This window comes from Natrix helvetica (genome assembly GCF_964273705.1).
Source record: "Natrix helvetica genome assembly, chromosome: 5".
Classification (NCBI taxonomy): Eukaryota; Metazoa; Chordata; class Lepidosauria; order Squamata; family Natricidae; genus Natrix; species Natrix helvetica.
In genome coordinates, this window is record NC_138551.1 from 105,686,198 (window position 1) to 105,703,205 (window position 17,008).

Consider the following 17,008-nt stretch of genomic DNA (forward strand, 5'->3'; position numbering starts at 1 on the left):
TGGACTTGTAGGTGTGGGGGCAAGATCTTGAACTTTCAACTGGATGAGGAAAACCGAGAAGCTTCAGATTCGGGTTTTCCCAGATGTGCCAACATGGCTCTCTTAAAAAATTGGAACCTTGAGCAATACTTTGCCTTGGACTCTGATTTAATTTTGGATGCTATTTGGAACTCTGTTACATACATTACTATTTAGAAAACCGTAGCTTTGACTGTATGGGCCTTTGTCTCTGCTTTTTAATATGTTGCCTAGGTTTGCCATAGCTTTCCTCCCAACAAATAGGTCGACCTGAGCGATTTAGCATTCAGACTTGACGCTGCCACAGTTCTTATTTCACATCTGTATTTTGGGTTCTTTAGGAATAGATGTATGTCATGGTAGAACTGCCTTGTTTGGAAGTTACCTCCCAGCTGCAATTTATTACCCTGTGGCTGCTGAAACCCATTCAAAGCAAAGAGCATTGAGTCCTGGCTGACATTTCTCACTTTTTCCACATGGCACCATCCTCTGGAAATAGTGGCTTTAAGGAATTCTATTGATACAGGCAATAGAAAGAAGTATAAACTTTTCAGCGTGTGTATTTGTCTTTCAAATTTTTCCTGTAAGGCATCGGCAAAGGATGCCGTTTCTTTCATCATAATTATAGCCATGATTTCTTGAAACCGCCATATTTGAAACCCGACCGTGTATGCTGACTTCTTCTCCAGTTCAGAGAATGGAGGATTATTTTCTTACCTTAAATAGGAGTGGGATGCACTCACGTTGTTTACTGTTTCACTGATGCTGTACAAGAAAGTAAAATGCGGGATGTTATCAATGCAGAACGTGAAAGCGTAACTAGAAAGGAGGTGGACCCAGAACTCATGCAGAGATTCAAAGAGACATGCTTAAATAATCATTCCATGCTGCATTTCTTACATTGAATTGTTTGGATTAGTAATTTGAATATTCTTGAGGTTTGGGACTCCCTATGCTTTTCTTTCTATGTTTTAATCTTAGGGTGATAGTGGGATCAGGGAAGATATAGGTAGTCCTTGAGTTAACAATTGTTCATTTAGTGACCAATTGCATGAAGACAAGAACCTTGTTGGATTGTATTTGTCAGTGCCCACATATTCAGGATTAGGGCTTTTTCCAATATTTGAGGGGCTGCCACAAGGAAGAAGGAATATCTATTCTCCAAAGTGCCCGAAGGCAGGACAAGAAACACTGGATGGAAACTAATCAAGGAGAGAAGCAACCTAGAACTAAGGAGAAATTTCGGGACTGATAGAGCAATTAACCAGTGCAACAGCTTGCCTCCAGAAGTGGTTGATGCTTCATCACTGGAGACTTTTAAGAAGAGATTGGACAGGCATTTGTCTGGAATGGTATAAGGCCTCCTACGTGAGCAGGGGGTTGGACTAGAAGACCTCCAAGATCCCTTCCAGCTCTGTTATTCTGTTATTACACTGGGGAGTGAAGTGCTGGTGATTGTTCCCACCAGCTGATGATCAGACCACTCTTTCAAAGCCAAGTTGTGAACTGGGCATCAGAGCACAATTCTGCAGGGCCAAAATAAGCCTGCCCGGTTACTGATTAATTGTGAGTAATTTTAAGAAAATGTTGGCAAAAAATAGGGCATGCCATAGCAAATTCAGGGAAGTCTGAGAGGCTAATAGGGAACAGTCAGTTAAAAGCTAAGTTTTTAAATGTATTGATATTGTTTCAGTTAAAATGCTAGGATCCATCAGGTTCCTTCCCACTCTAGTTAAATCAGACTTGTCTTCTGAAAGCCATTTCTTGGTATTTTAAAGCAACTTTGCAGCAGTTCAGAATTATTACAAATTCTGCTTGTTTCTGTCTGATAGAAAATGGCAAAGGTGTTTCAATTTAAACTAATATTTCTTGTCCTTTGACAGATTATGGAGGAAACTAACACCCAGATTGCTTGGCCCTCTAAACTGAAGATTGGTGCGAAATCCAAGAAAGGTAAGTGTTGCTTTTTTGTTGTGATGTGAACAAACCCTCATGAACAGAGGCGAATCTCCAAATTGATCTGATAGTAATTCTTGAAAACTTATGCTATGTTCATGTACCTTCACCTGTTTCAAGATATAAATTACAATCTCAGACACTTTGTGCAAACTCAGTTTCTCCATGGGTTTTATGTATATGGGAAAATGTGTACTGCATTTGTGCATCTATCTTCTCTCTATTTTCTATCTACATATAAAAAAACAGCTTTGTGTGTGTAAGTTCCAGCGTAACTCTGGAACGCCTCAAGCAATTTCAACCAAACTTGGTACACAGATGATTTACTCTCTGGAAACAAATACTGTGGGGGTAAGACACCCCTAAAACCCCTCGGAGGGTGTTCTGTTACGATACAGCCTGTTGTGCCTTAAAATGGCTTCTACTGTACTGCCATAAAATGACTTCTAGTGTGCAGTGCAATGGAGTTGCCATGATAACGGCTTCACAGTATTCCACAAGGATGGTAAGGGGGAAAATCCAACATTAGAAATTATGTTTGGTCTGAACATTTCCCCCTATAAATAAATACCCGGGCAATGCCGTGTTATCGGCTAGTCAATTCATAAAAATGACTTAGTGAAATTTCCATCCCTGTGGGAGTAAATTGATCCCTAAATACAGGTAATCCTCAATTTACAAAACATTTGTTAGTGACCATTCAAAGTTACAATGGCACTGAAAAAAAATGACTTCTGACCATTTGTCACACTTTCAACCGTTGCAGCATCCCCATGGCCACGTGATCCAAATTCAGACACTTGGCAACTGGTTCATATTTATGACGGTTGCAGTGTCCTGGGGTCACGTGATCCCCTTTTGCAACTTTCCAACCAGCAAAGTCAATCGGGAAGCCAGATCCACTTAACAACGATGTTACTATTTTAACAACTGCAGTGGTTCACTTAACACCTGGGACAAGAAAAATGGCACAAAATTCACTTCATCGCTGTCTCACTTGGCAACAGAAGTTTGGGGCTCAGTTGTAGTCGTAAGTTGAGGACTACATGCATATTGAAAAGTTTTTCTTGTCCCGGTTGTTAATATTATCAATATGTACTGATTCTTAGTTAGTTAGATGTTTTAAAAAAATGTATTTCCTCATATCACCTTTGGCGTTCAGTCGATGGAGGACATCAAGCACTCTGCAGAAGGCACAAGTTGGCTTTGAAACAGCTGCTTCCTGAACCAGAGTAACATTAGGAATACGCTTCCAGCTGTGTTCAGACAATGTTTCCAAGAGCAGAATCAGGGGAGGAACTCCACAACTGAGAGTCTAGTGACTTATTTATTTATTGAATTTACTGTATATTGCCGCATACTCACCCATGGCGGCTCAAGGCGGCTTACAGAATATAAAACCACATTTAAAACAATAAAACCAAACAAAAAGATTCAAATAAATTAATATAGTACACTATAACAAAATCACCCCCACCTCACCCTGGCAACAGCCAATCACACGAGCCAATTAATGGGCTCCATCCCGCTCTGCGTTCCTCAGCTCTCTGGCTGAACCAGGCCTTCAGCGCCTTCCAAAGACTGTTAGAGTGGGGGCCATTCTAATCTCTGGGTGGGAATGTTGTTCCAGAGAGAGGGAGCCACCACAAAGAAGGCCCTTCTTCTAGGTCCCACCAGGTTTATCTCCCTCAGGGATGGGACCTACAGCATTCCCTGCCTCCCTGCCCTTATGGGTCGGGTAGATGTGACCAGCAAGCAATGGTCCCTCAGATACTTAGCAACAAGCTGGTATACCAGGTGTCAGAGATTGTTCTAAATATTGAAAAAATGAAGATATCTCTTTGGTTTGTAACCTCTTCAGCTGCATTACACTCCCTTCAAGACTTTTCTCCCCTCTTTACAGCTAAATTGAAAGGTTAAATGTTTGTCTGTCTAAAAGGGAAAGGTTTCTCCCTGTCGCATTGTGTCAAGCCGTTGATTTTCTTTGGTGTTTGGACTTGAATAAAAACAGCTGCTTTCTCCTGCCTTAAAGCTGACGGAAGTATTAATATTGGAAATAAACAAGCGTGGACTTCTTTTTTAAAAATTCTGAGCAAGTGAACTTGGGCAGGAATCTAAACAACGAGAATTGCTCCCTGCAAGAGTTGGTTGCTTTTAAAATACTCAAAGATTAAAAATCAAATAGTTGGATCTGTATCGGTACTTAGATGAAGGGAGCAGGCAACTCCTTGTGAAAAAGCTTGCCAAGAAAACTGCAGGGATCTTTGTCCAGGCAGCCTCTGAGAATAAGATACGATTGAACAGAAGGAGGGGAAAAAAATCCATAAATGAATATATTTCAAGACTTATTATTTCTATCAAACGTTCAATGTACCAGAAATTCAGATTAGCTGAACATAGAATTGGAGCACTAAAACAATTGTGAGAGACATGATGATAAAATCAATGCAGAACAGATGGAAATATTTTTTTTAAAAAATGTACCTTGTCAGCAGAGCTGTGTGTGTGTGTGTGTGTGTGTGTGTGTGTGTGTGCCTGTCGGTCTCTCTGTCTCCCTCCCTCCCTTCTTCCCTCCCTCCCCCCTCTCTTTCTCTCCCTCTCTCACCCTCTTCCTCCCTCCCCCCTCTCTCTCCTTCTCCCTCCCGCCCCAAGGTCATGAGGCTTTATGAGGTCCATTTTCTTCAAACATAGAATGTCCGTGAGGAGATCCTTTGATGAAAGGATGAAAAGCCAGCTGCACGTGAAGTGATCTGGATATTGGCATCTCTAGGGCTGGAATTGTCTGCTGTGTTGGCCATAGGATTTGGAACAGCCCCACGTAGGGGTGTGTTAAAGACAAGTTCGTTCTGCTGTTACTTTGGTTCATTTTGGTGGGAAAGAGCTGCTTGCAAACATTTTCGCTTGGAATGTGATGGCTCAGTTGGGTTTTGAAATTATTGGAGCTGATTTTCCATACCATCAGCGCATGATTAACTGAAGCATAGAAAGTATAGAGAGCAACCATCGCAAAGACTTTGACTTATGAGATGTTCTCATATGACCATCATTGAACAGTGTTTGGATTTATGCATATTGGATGGGAAAAAATTAAAAGGAGATCTTTGTGAGATGACAAAAGTAGACAACATCTTGAACTCAACTGGTTGCTTTATTTTCTGGTTACTAAGGTTTAACACGGGGGTAGTGGCTACTTCAACATGCAGCTCTTCTCTTTTTATCCCTTGTGTTGATTTTAAGTTTTTAATCTCTTCTCTGCTTTTGGCATCAACAACCAACACTATAAACAACCTTTGGATAATGTCTGAAGAAATGATGATTTTGAAATTGTGTTGTTGTGACTAAAATGCCAGCATTTTAACATCTTGTAGATGATTAGAGAGGCAGAAGCTAAAACATAGGAGGAACGGTTGCAGGAATTAGATACATCTAGTCTAGTGAAAAGAAGGAATAAGGATGGTATCATGGCAGTCAGCGGTGGGTTTCACATTTTGTTAACACTGGTTCGACCCGTGTGCACCCGCTCACTTCCCCTTCCATGCATGTGCCCGGCCTTAGCGCATGCACTTTGCTTATGCACTTGCCTTCTGCGCATGCGCCCGGCCTCAAAAATGTGCCTAAATAGAATGGCAGAGAGCTGGGGCAGGCAGGTGGGTCTACCCGCAATTTCAGCTACAGGTTCGGGCAAACTGGTCCAAACCGGCTAAAGACCATCTCTGATAGCAGTTTTCTAACATTTGAGGGGGTCAGACTATATTTCAAAGCACCAGAAGATGGGTCAAGAAGCAATGGATGGAAACTAGCTAAGGAAAGAACCAAGGAGAAATTGAACTAAGGAGAAATTTCCTGACAGGGAGAACAATTAATCAGTTGACCAATTTGCCTCCAGAAGTTGTAGGTGCTCCAATACTGTAGGTTTCCGAGAAGAGATTGGGCAGTCATTTGTCTGAAATAGTATTAGATTTCCTGCTGATCAGGGAGTTGTATTAGAAGACCTCCAAGGTCCCTTCCAACTCTGTTATGTTATTCTGCAGTTCAGGCATGTGAAATGATACCTTCTAAAAACAGTGAAAGTTGTACACAGTTTGAGATAATTTTAAAGGAAATAGCTAGATAGAGTTAAGACTTTGCTTTCAAAGTTACTGGCTTCTCCCATTGCAGTGGAATGAGATCATAGAACTGCATGTAAAAGTGTGGAAAATCAGGATATTGTTCCCAGTACAGTGATAATTTTTGGAATATATGTAAAACTAGAAGATGTAGAATGCGTCACATTCTTATAAAAAAACACTTGAAAGAGTTAGCACATTTGGATGGAACTCAGAAGTTCAGTAGTCTAAACTACATGTTGGTAAGAAGTCATCTCCAGCTGTTGTTCCTTGGTCCAATTTTCACTCTTAGTCAGATAGTGTCAGATAACAATTTCTTTCATACCAGACCAAGTGGCCAGCTTCAGAAAATTCTCCTTTTTCTCTCCTTTCTCTGCATTTGTTTTTCGTGTCCTTGGATACTCAGATATCCAAGAAAATTGAGTTCCGTTCCTTGATGCTTGTGCTCTTGGTTCAGATTGTTTCAGCATTAAAAGACTATCATGTGGGAAACTTTAAAGGCAGTTTAAACAAAATAACAGAGTTGGAAGGGACCTTGGAAGTCTTCTAGTCCAACCCCCTGCTCAGGCAGGAAACCATATACCATTTCAGACAAATGATTGTCCAACCTCTTCTTTAAAATCTCCAGTGTTGGAGCACCCACAACTTCTGAAGGCAAGTCATTCCACTTATTAACTGTTCTAACTATCAGGAAATTTCTCCTTAGTTCTAGATTGATTCTCTCTTTGATTAGTCTCCATCCATTGCTTCTTGTCCTGCCTTTGGGGGTGCTTTGGAGAATAGCAATAACACATAGACTTATATATCACTTCATAGTGCTTTACAGCTGAATAGTGTATAAATATATTTAGGAGCTACCAAGGAGAAAATCATATGCCCAACAATACTGGCATCACATCTTCTTGTTTGTAAAGAGTGAGCAAACCCCACATTCACCAGCAATGATGAAGTTAGTTGGGCAATGAAACATCTGTAAGTAAAGAGCCAAGTTGAGAGGACACCAAGGATTCCATCCTTCAATACTTTTTAAAATTATTGACGTTCCAAATAACTTTTGGTACTTTTTCACATTCATGTTTAGGTATCAAACCAAGTAGTGCAAGCAGCAATGATGTTTTGCTTTGTAAACCTCAGCCATCCCATATATTTTCAGGAACGACTTATGAACTGCACTGGTATGAAAGAATAATGCTATCATTCACTCAGGATTTTTGATGACAATGTTTTAGTTGGAGCACATCCCAACAAAGGCTGAGTGGAGTGACCTTTTCTCGCTCCAAAGCTAAGCAGAATCATGTATGGTTGGTTCTTCGATGGGAAATTGCCAAAGAGGTCAAGGATTATGGGCCAGATTAGGAAGATGAAGACAGAAGAAGGCAGTGGCAACCTTCTTCTATTTGTACTTGTATTTATTAGTTTGTCAAAGATGTACAAGATAACAGGTATAAATATAAACATGGTCATGAAAGAAATAAATACAAATAAATAGGGATAGTAAGACAGGGACGGTAGGCACGCTGGTGCACTTATGCACGCCCCCTTTACAGACCTCTTAGGAATGGGGTGAGGTCCACGGTAGACAGTTTGAGTTTGAAGCTGTGAGGGTTTGAGGATGCAACAACGGAGTCAGGTAGAGCATTCCAGGTGTTGACCACTCTGTTGCTGAAGTTGGATTTTCTGCAATCGAGTTTGGAGCGGTTTACTTTGCGTTTGTATTGGTTGTTTGCCCATGTAATATTGAGGTTGAAGCTGAAGTAGTTGTTGACAGGTAGGACATTGTAGCAGACAATTTTGTGTACTGTGCTTAGATCATACTGCAAGTGACACCGTTCCACATTGTCCAAGCCCAAAATTTCAAGCCTGGTGGCATAGAGAATTCTATTGTGAGTAGAAGAGTGGAGGACTCTTCTCGTGAAATACCTGTGGACTCATTCAATTGTGTTAATGTCTGATATACAGTGTGGATTCCAGGCAGACGAGCTGTATTCGAGAATTGGATTGGAAAAGGTTTTGGATGCCCTAGTTAGAGGTACAATGTTACCAGAGAAGAAGCTTCGCAAAATTAGGTTAACAACTCTTAATGCCTTTTTGGCAATGCTGTTACTACAGTGGGGCTCTGGGGCTTAGATTGTTTTGAGATCTCTTCCAGGAAGACTGGCCTGGGTTGTCCATGAAAGCACCAGGACTCAACCTGAGATCAAAGGATACTATAACATGCTTTGTTCAAGGCCCTGTCCAGCTCTGAGAATGGATGGTGCTTTTTCTGCCCCTCCTACCAGAACCTGTCGCAGACCCTCAGAAATGACGTAGGGTCATCTGAGCTCCCATAAGCAATCCCTGCCTTTCCTGGACTCTGCCATGATCTCATTATTTGTGCTTACAAATGTTTACCCTCTTCTGCAATCAAGCCAAATATTTTCCAAGCCCCTTAAAAGGGAAAGACGTTGTTCACTACTTTGATCCGAAACGAAGGAAAGCCACAGCTGTGAAAACAATCTAAACTGTGTGGTTGTAGCCTTATCTCCCCGGCTTTTGCTGCAGGCTAGCAGTGGGTCCCTTGGTTTCCATGGCTACCTGCTAAGCAGCCCGGTCCTCTCACTTGGTATGCCTGGAGTCAATCAGGACTCATGAACGGAGAGAGAATTCAAGATCACTTGCTTTATATGGAGAGACCTGTGAGCTGCTGCCAGCATAATCTTTTTTTTTAAAGCATTTTCTTGGTTCCCAAGGTATAAAGTATAGGTTTGGGGGTTTTTAGTCATTCACCAGGACATGCATGTATGACTCTTGGCAGGTTTCCTTGCTAGGTCTCCATGACAACCAACATATGCCTAGGTATGTCATCAGCTGCGCTGTGTGTTTTTGCATCAAGCCGAATTCCTCCAGGGTTCAAAGATGTGATCTTCTCCTCCTTAAATGGGAGGGGAAGGAGAGGAAACTTGGAAGAGGTCATTCAGTTCTGTTGGGGGGTCATCTTGCAGAATCTGAAGGAGCATCTGAAGTAACACAGCTAGCTGTGTGAGAGAGGTGCACTAAACTGAAACATCAAAAAAAACCTTCTTCCACCAATGCTGGTGTCAGGCCTGCAGCCATCTTTTCTTTTGGATCTGCCACACCATTATTCTACACAGTAGAATGCTAGATTATTCTACTATGCATTTTCTATTGTGGGAAAATGGGAGGGGGGATACTATGGGGTTACATACTATGTAGCCATAACAAAATTCTTTCTAGAAAGCCAAGGTCATCATTTGTCTTTGCACCTCTGCACCTGACCAGAACTGGATGGGTGGAACTGCCAGCATGGTGGTGGGAGATTGGACCATGTGATGGACTTGTGGGTGTTGGGGGAAGATCTTGAACTTTCAACTAGATGGGGAAAACTGGGAAGCTTTCAGATTCGGGTTTTCCCAGACGTGCCAACATGGCTCTCTTAATGAATGGGAACTTTGAGCAATACTTTGCCTTGGACTCTGATTTAATTTTTGATGCTATTTGGAACCTTGACAGCTGGAACCTTTCTTCTTTCCAAAGAGCCTCAGTGGCACAGTGGTTAGAGTGCAGTACTGCAGGCTACTTCTGCTGACTGCCAGCTGACTGCAATTTGGCAGTTCAAATCCCACCAGGCTCAAGGTTGACTCAGCTTTCTGTCCTTCTGAGGTGGGTAAAATGAGGCCCCAGATTGTTGAGGCAAGAGGCCGACTCTATAAACCACTTAGAAAGGGCTGTAAAGCAGTATATAAGTCTAAATGCTACTGCTATTGAACACCTGTTATTTTCCATAGTGAGGGGAGGAGTATCCAGAATGGGTTGACTTTGTCCTCTCTTGACTGGACTGAGTCAGATAAGCTCTTTTAGCCACGCCTTGGTCACCAGGCTCCACCCATTTATCGACTCAGTCCATCAACGGACAGCTGTGTTCATCCTGAGATACTGAAGAAACTTAAAGGAAAAAATTTTGCTGCAAAAATTGCTGCAAAAGTGATCGAAATTGCCTCCACGCTGCCTGATCAATCACTAGAGGCTGAGGAAACCCCCAGCGGGTGTAGAAAGCCCACGTAGCAACCGCTAAGGCGGTGCACAGCCCAGGTCACAGAGCAAGACCCAGGGCAGTAAGTGAGGACTCTCACCAAAGACAGGCAAGCGAGGTCCGCAGAGGCTTGTGCAGCAAGGGCAATGCCCAAGGAGGCTCTAAGGGCGCTGGACCGTTCCACCACTCCCCTCAGGGGTTGAGCCACGAACCGCGGCATTTTAAAACGCCCAGCAGTGCCCGCACTGGCAGTGATCGCCAGAGGACAAGATGAGAGCCGGAGAGGCTCAGAAAGAGCTGCAGGAGGCAGGGGGAGGCGAGAGAGAGCCCCCAGCAGCAGCAGAAGCCACGCAGCAGCCTGCAAAGGCACAAGCCGCTTCCACGTGCTCCAGCAAAGAGGAGCTTTTTGAATTTGGAGCCGGGAGCCATTTTGAAACTACGTGGTCCAAGATGAGGGCCCCCAGCAGCTCAGAGGAGGCCGGCAGGAGCCAAGCACTCAGCCCTGCAGCCAGCAACCACCAGAGGCACTGAGGAGCCCTTATAAAGGTTAGAAAACATCTCGGAGGCATCAGCCAAGGGCGGGGGAGGCAAGACAAAGGCCAAAAAGGAAGCACATCTCCACCAAGGGGGCTAAAGAGGCAGGCTGTGGATCCAAACCCCACAAGCCTAGCTCCAAGTATGAAAGGCAGAGGCACCAAGCATTGGAGCACATCGGCCAAAAGGCCAGCAGTAGGAAGACCCCACCCCCACAGCCTGGAACCTGGCAGGGCGGCAGGTTTCTCTTCACCTGGCAGGGCGGCAGAAGGGGACCCCTCCCTCCAGGTGAGGATTCCCTTTGACACCTCGGGCTTTGTCATCCTGTATTCCGGCAACCTTGCTATCACGATTTATGCAAGTCCTATTCAATCCTTTTCTGAGTGCCTGACTAGCCGGAGAAGCCCAGACAGGGCAACGAGGCTCAGATCGCTGCTAAGGCTTTCCCTTTAAAGAAGGTCTTCCCTTTAAGGAAAAACTTTCCCTTTAAGGAAGAGAAAGGAAAGCAGCTGGAGGAGGGGGTGGCAAGGCTCTCAGCGAGCTGCTGTTAATAGCAGGAGGCCACAGGAGACAGCACGGCAGCTCTTTGTAGCACACGCCGCTTTTTCAAGCCCTGACTGGCAGGGCTGTTGTATTTGCCGCACAGCGCCATTTGAAAAGAAGGGGGAGGAGAGTCCTTGGCCCTTGAGCGGAGCATCCTGAGGGAAGATCACTTCTCCCCTAGGGTTATACAGACTATCCAGGCAGCTCGCAGACCCTTCAGCCTACAGGGCAGGCCTTTTCAACATGGAGCATCTCTAGGGGCCACAATCCGGTCCGGGCCACTGTTGCACAAGTTCTGGACTTCCTTCAGGCGGGGCTGGACAGAGGGTTGGCTCCCAACACGATTAGGAGACAGGTCTTGGCCATTTCATCGGTACTCCTGTGCGGTAGATCTCAGACACTGACTCACCATCTGATGGTCAGGTGGTTCCTCAAGGGGGCCTCCATTCTTAAACCACCCACGGTGCACAGGTACCCTTCCTGGGACTAACACAAGGTATTGGACACTCTGACAGGCCCTCAGTTTGAATCATTATGTACTGTCTCTCTGAAGTTCCTGACACTTAAGGTGGCCTTTTTGGTGGCCATCACCTCCTCCAGGAGGATATCCGAACTGCAGGCTCTGTCTACCAGGGAATATCTCTCTGTGTTCCACCAGGACAGGGTGGTGCTAAGGTTGGACCCCTCCTTCATACCCAAGGTGTGTTCTTTCTTCCATCGCTCGCAGGAGCTGATATTGCCCAATTTCTGCCCGGACCCTTCTCACCCATTAGAGAGGAAGTGGCACACCTTGGACATGAGGAGGGCTCTGAGGATTTACCTCAGAAGCATCAGGATGAACAGGAAGTCGGAAGCCCTATTTATTTCCTTCCAGCCAGGGTCCCTGGGGAACAAGGTGACTTCTACCATGATAGGCAGGTGGTTAAGAACCTGTATTGCTTCTGCCTATCAGGCACAGGGTCTGCAAACACCCAGCTCCATCACAGCGCCTTCTACACAAAGTGCGGCCACTTCAGTGGCCTGGGCCATGCAGGCCTCACTATCTGAGATCTGTAGGGCAGCCACGGGGTCTCCCCCCTCACCATTCATGAGGAATTACAAGTTGGACTCCTTTGCTTCTGCAGAAGCCTCATTCGGACGTAGGGTGTTGCAGGCTGTTCACAGTGTGGGGGACACGCCTCACCAGGCATAAGTTTGGGCATATACTCAAATGTGTAGCCCTCTCTAGGGACGTGTAGACTTTGGTACATCCCATCCTGGATACTCCTCCCCTCACTATGGAGAAAGCGTGTTGGTACTTACCTGATACGCCTCTTCTCATAGTGGGGGAGGAGTATCCAGCCCCTCCCTGATATGGGTATGTTGCGAAATTGTTATGTTGTTTGTTGAACTGTTCTGTTGAAGTAATAAATAAAGGTTTGAAATGAAAATAAAGTCTAGAGTGGATGACACAGCGAGTTGGATTGAGTTCTGTGCCGATAAATGGGTGGAGCCTCGTGACCAAGGCGTGGCTAAAAGAACTTATCTGACTCAGTCCAATCAAGAGAGGACAAGGTCAACCCATCCTGGATACTCCTCCCCCACTATGAGAAGAGGCGTATCAGATAAGTACCAACGCCCTTTTCCTGTGTCGTATGCATGATGTAAACTTGAATAAATCAGAATATCCCTCTTCTATTTAAGGCAGGTTGAACCCAATCTAGTGCCTTTCAAAGGCGGGAACCTTGGAATTGGTCTGGAATATTTAAAGGACCCAAGATAAAGGAAGGTTGTTCCAATTCTTGAAATTTTACATATGTTTTGAAAATGCATTCAGAGCATGGATGCCTGAAAAACGGTCTTACTACCAACCCAAGCCTTCTGAATGACCATGAACAGAGTGGGTTTTCTCTAGTTCAGGAATGTCAAACTCATGGCTCATGGGCCAAATGCATTACGTGCTGGCCCCACCCCCGCCCAGTTTAGTAAAAAGGGGGAAGTCCTGATACGTCATGTGACACCACCGTGATGACACGAGTTTGACACCCCTGGTCTAGATGAATACAAAGACTATTTTAACAATGAAATTACATCCCATTACTGAATACGATGTGGCATTACATCCCATTGCTCAGAATTGTTTTGGGATTGCTACTAGCTAGACCAGTGATGACTATCCTTTTTATTGTCAGATGCCAAAAATGTGAGGGAGCGCACGCGGTAGCGCAAGTGCGTGCCAGCACCCATAATGCAAAGCATGCCCCCACATGCACATGCATGCACAAACCACCCCCCACGCTCCCCCACATGCATGCCACACTGCTGATTTCCAAGCTGAGCTTGGTATTTCCTCCAGGGGGCTGGGCAGGCCGTTTTCACCCTCCCCAGGCTTCAGGAAAGCCTCCGGAGCCTGGGGAGGGCCTGTGGGATCGTTTTTCATCCTCCACAGGCTCTGGGTGCTTTCCTGAAGCCTGGGGAAGACAAAAACCGCCTCCCCCAGCCCTCTGGAAGGCTGAAAATCAGCTGGCCAGTGCGTGCATGAATGTTGGAGCTGAAGGCTTGCATGCTGGCAGATATGGCTCTGCGTGCCACAGGTTTGTCATCATGGAGATAGATGTTCTGTATTGGACTGCTAATACCCTGTTTTGGAAGATTCAAAACTTTTGGCTCAGTTCTATGGCTCTTGACCGAATGCCATGGAGGGTGAGCTACCTGGTGAAGGGAGCCGAGAAATGACCCCAAGCCCACCCCAAGCACGGTGATCACCAACAGCTGTCTCATTGTAAGAGGAGGAGGCATGGCCTACTCCTTTTCTACCCACGGCTTCTTGAGAGCTGCTATAAGCTACGTTCTAGTTCCACATATTCACAGAAACTGTTGTAGCTCGGCCTGCACTATTTTCCTGGAGTTGTCCCTACACATAACCAAAAGGTAGATTTGCAGAGAGAACCAGTTCTTTGATGCAGAAGAGGTAGACCAGGGGTGTGAAACTTGATTTCATTGAGGGCTGCATCAGGGTTGTGTTTGAGCTCAGGGGGAGGGGACAACAGGGGGCATGTCCCCCCGGGTGGGCATGGCCAGCTTGACATCGCTCGTGTCAAGGGCAGCCCTGTGGTGGCCCAAGCACTCTGCCAGTGAAAACAGTCTCCCAAGCTCCGTTTTCAGCTGTGACGGCCTCCTGCAACCCTCTGCCAGTGAAAATGGAACTAGGGGGGACCGCATGCAGCCCTCCCAAGCTCCATTTTCGCTGAGAGAGACACCACAGTCTGGTCCTTCGCTGTTTCTAGGATGGCCCTGTGGGCCAGATCTACAGACCCCATGGGCCAGATTTGGCCCCTGGGCCTTGAGTTTGACAACCCCTGGAATATGCAAAACAGGACAAGTAAGATATCCGAAGAGGGAATAATGAAACAGGGTGAGAATCTGGTGGTTTATTTTTGGGGTTGGTCTTTCATTAATTCTTCCAGTGTTGCAAAAAACATATTTGGGACCAGTTAAGTGTGCTTCTTCAAGACGTCTCTTCTGTTTATCTGTATCTTTTTAAAAGCATTCTCATTGCGACACTCTTCAAAGTCAGAGGATTCTTCCTCCTGTCCAAACACAGTGTGAAGACCACAACTGTCCAGCGGGCTGCCTCCCATATTTTGTAGGAAGAAGTGTTGAAAGGAGGGGTTGCGGTTGAGAGCAACCCACAATTGCCAAACTGTTTTTGTGATGCACAAGTTCTGAGAACAGAAAATCTAGTTTTTCAGCCCCAGGGAAGATGTCGAGAAGGTTTGTGAATGTTTGCCCCTTAGGATATCCAAGGTGTTTTGGCTGATGCATTGCTAAAAGCATTCCTTTTCATTTGGATCCTTAAAGTGCAGGCAAGGCGGAGCAGGGAGGGTGTCTTCCCAGATGAGCAGCATAATCTGTATAGGGGGAATTTGCTGCAGCAACATCTGTGAATGGGGGAGCCCAAAAAATGTGCTTTTCCATTCATGGAACTCTATGCCAGAACATTACATGAGTGCTTAAGGAATGCAAATATTCCTTTTCCCTGAATCTCCTGTGCTTGTGTGGAAAAAAGCATCAAGGGGAGAAGAAATTACTATACTTATGTATTTCCATTTCCTCCCTCCCTTTCCCCTTCCTCCTTTCCTTCCTTCCTCCCTTTCTTTCTTTCTTTCTTTCTTTCTTTCTTTCTTTCTTTCTTTCTTTCTTTCTTCCTTCCTTCCTTCCTTCCTTCCTTCCTTCCTCCCTCCCTCCTTTCCTCCCTTCTTCTTTCCTCCCCCCTCCCTCCCTCCCTTTCTTTCTTTCTTCCTTCTTTCCTCCCTCCCTCTTTTCCTCCCTCCCTCCTCCCTCCCCCTGTCCCTTTCTTCTTTCTTTCCTGTTTGAACCTTCTGTCTATCCAGAGAACCATCTGCCTGGGTTCCTAACCTCACACAATATTGCCAGATATTTTTTGGTGGAGCTGAAGTTTAGGAATTTGGAGGAAGCTGTCTAAATGTCCTTGTGCTCATCTGGGCTACGAAATCTTGGGCCTAAATCTCATGCATGCCTGAAAAGAGAACTTTGCAATCATTTGAAAGGAACAAATGCATCCTCCAGATTCCAGTAATGGGGAAAAAATTACCTTTAAATTTTTCCCAGTAATATTTCTAAATGCATAAATAAACACAGGGAAGAACTATGCACTTTTCCTGCTTGCTAACTGCCTGTAACTTGAGCTTTCCCAGTAGCGTCTTACAATCAGCTTTTTGCTTTTTGCTGGGGTGTTATTGTTTTTCTATAGAATTCTTGGAGGGTTTTTTAATACCCTTTTATTTTTAGATCTTGAACTTATCATTTGGCCAAGAAAAAAATGAACTCATTCAAAATCTTGCATAACTTCTATCATACATGTTACTGGGTATTTTTGAAAGTCTGATCCTTAATTACGGTGATAGAAAAAAAACCACTCACATTTAAGATGGATCATAACCAGAAGTGCTTGAGCAAACCATGAAGATTGCATGATAAACAATTGCTATCAATAGAAGAGAATCTGCCTAGCTGAGCATTGAACAGTGGAGTCTGTGGTTCCTCTGAGGTTGGTGGGGGTTTTTGCAGACATTTCGTTGCCCAAATAGGTAACATCATCAGTCTCAATAATCAATTCCTAGTGTTATTAGCCAAGAAACTGAACTCTTTACTTATTCATTCTTGGTCATCTTGACCAGGAAGTATGTCTCTGAAGAGGCCAGGACCTATGAAGCCATTGTATGCAAAACAACTGCTTCCCGTGTAGTGTATGAGATCTTTGTGAAGTTGTGTTAGGGAGATAATCTGAAGCAGAGATTTCAAGGTCAGAAAAAGATACCATTGTACCTGTTCGTGGCAATTATTGCAATTATTCTTCAGGACTAAAGGAATACTCAATTTGGGGGTGCAATCATGGCCACTTTGAGATGGGGAGATTGCATAGTGGCGCAGTGGTTAGAGTACAGTACTGCAAGTTATTTCTGCTGCCTGCCATCTGCTTGCAATTTGGCAGTTCGAATGTCACCAGGCTCAAGGTTGACTCAGCCTTCCATCCTTCTGAGGTGGGTAAAATGAGGACCCAAATTGTTGGGGGTAATAGGCTGACTCTGTAAACCACTTAGAGAGGGCTGTAAAGCAGTATATAAATCTAAGTGCTATTGCTATTGAACATCTGTTGTTTTCTATGTTGTACGCATGATGTAAACTTGAATACATCAGAATATCCCTCTTCTATTTAAGGCAGGTTGAACCCAATCTACTGCCTTTCAAAGGCGGGAACCTTGGAATTGGTCTAGAATATCTAAAGGACCCAAGATAAAGGAAGCTTGTTCCAGTTCTT

General features: G+C 44.7%; 1 protein-coding gene across 1 annotated transcript in view; it reads left to right on the forward strand.

The window, feature by feature from the left end:
• Positions 1–17,008, forward strand: part of BICC1 (BicC family RNA binding protein 1) — a 133,743-nt gene that overhangs the window by 54,297 nt on the left and 62,438 nt on the right. The window contains exon 3 of the mRNA XM_081954514.1: positions 1,902–1,971. Within this exon, the coding sequence (XP_081810640.1) occupies positions 1,902–1,971 (70 nt within the window). The remainder of the gene's footprint in view (positions 1–1,901; positions 1,972–17,008) is intronic.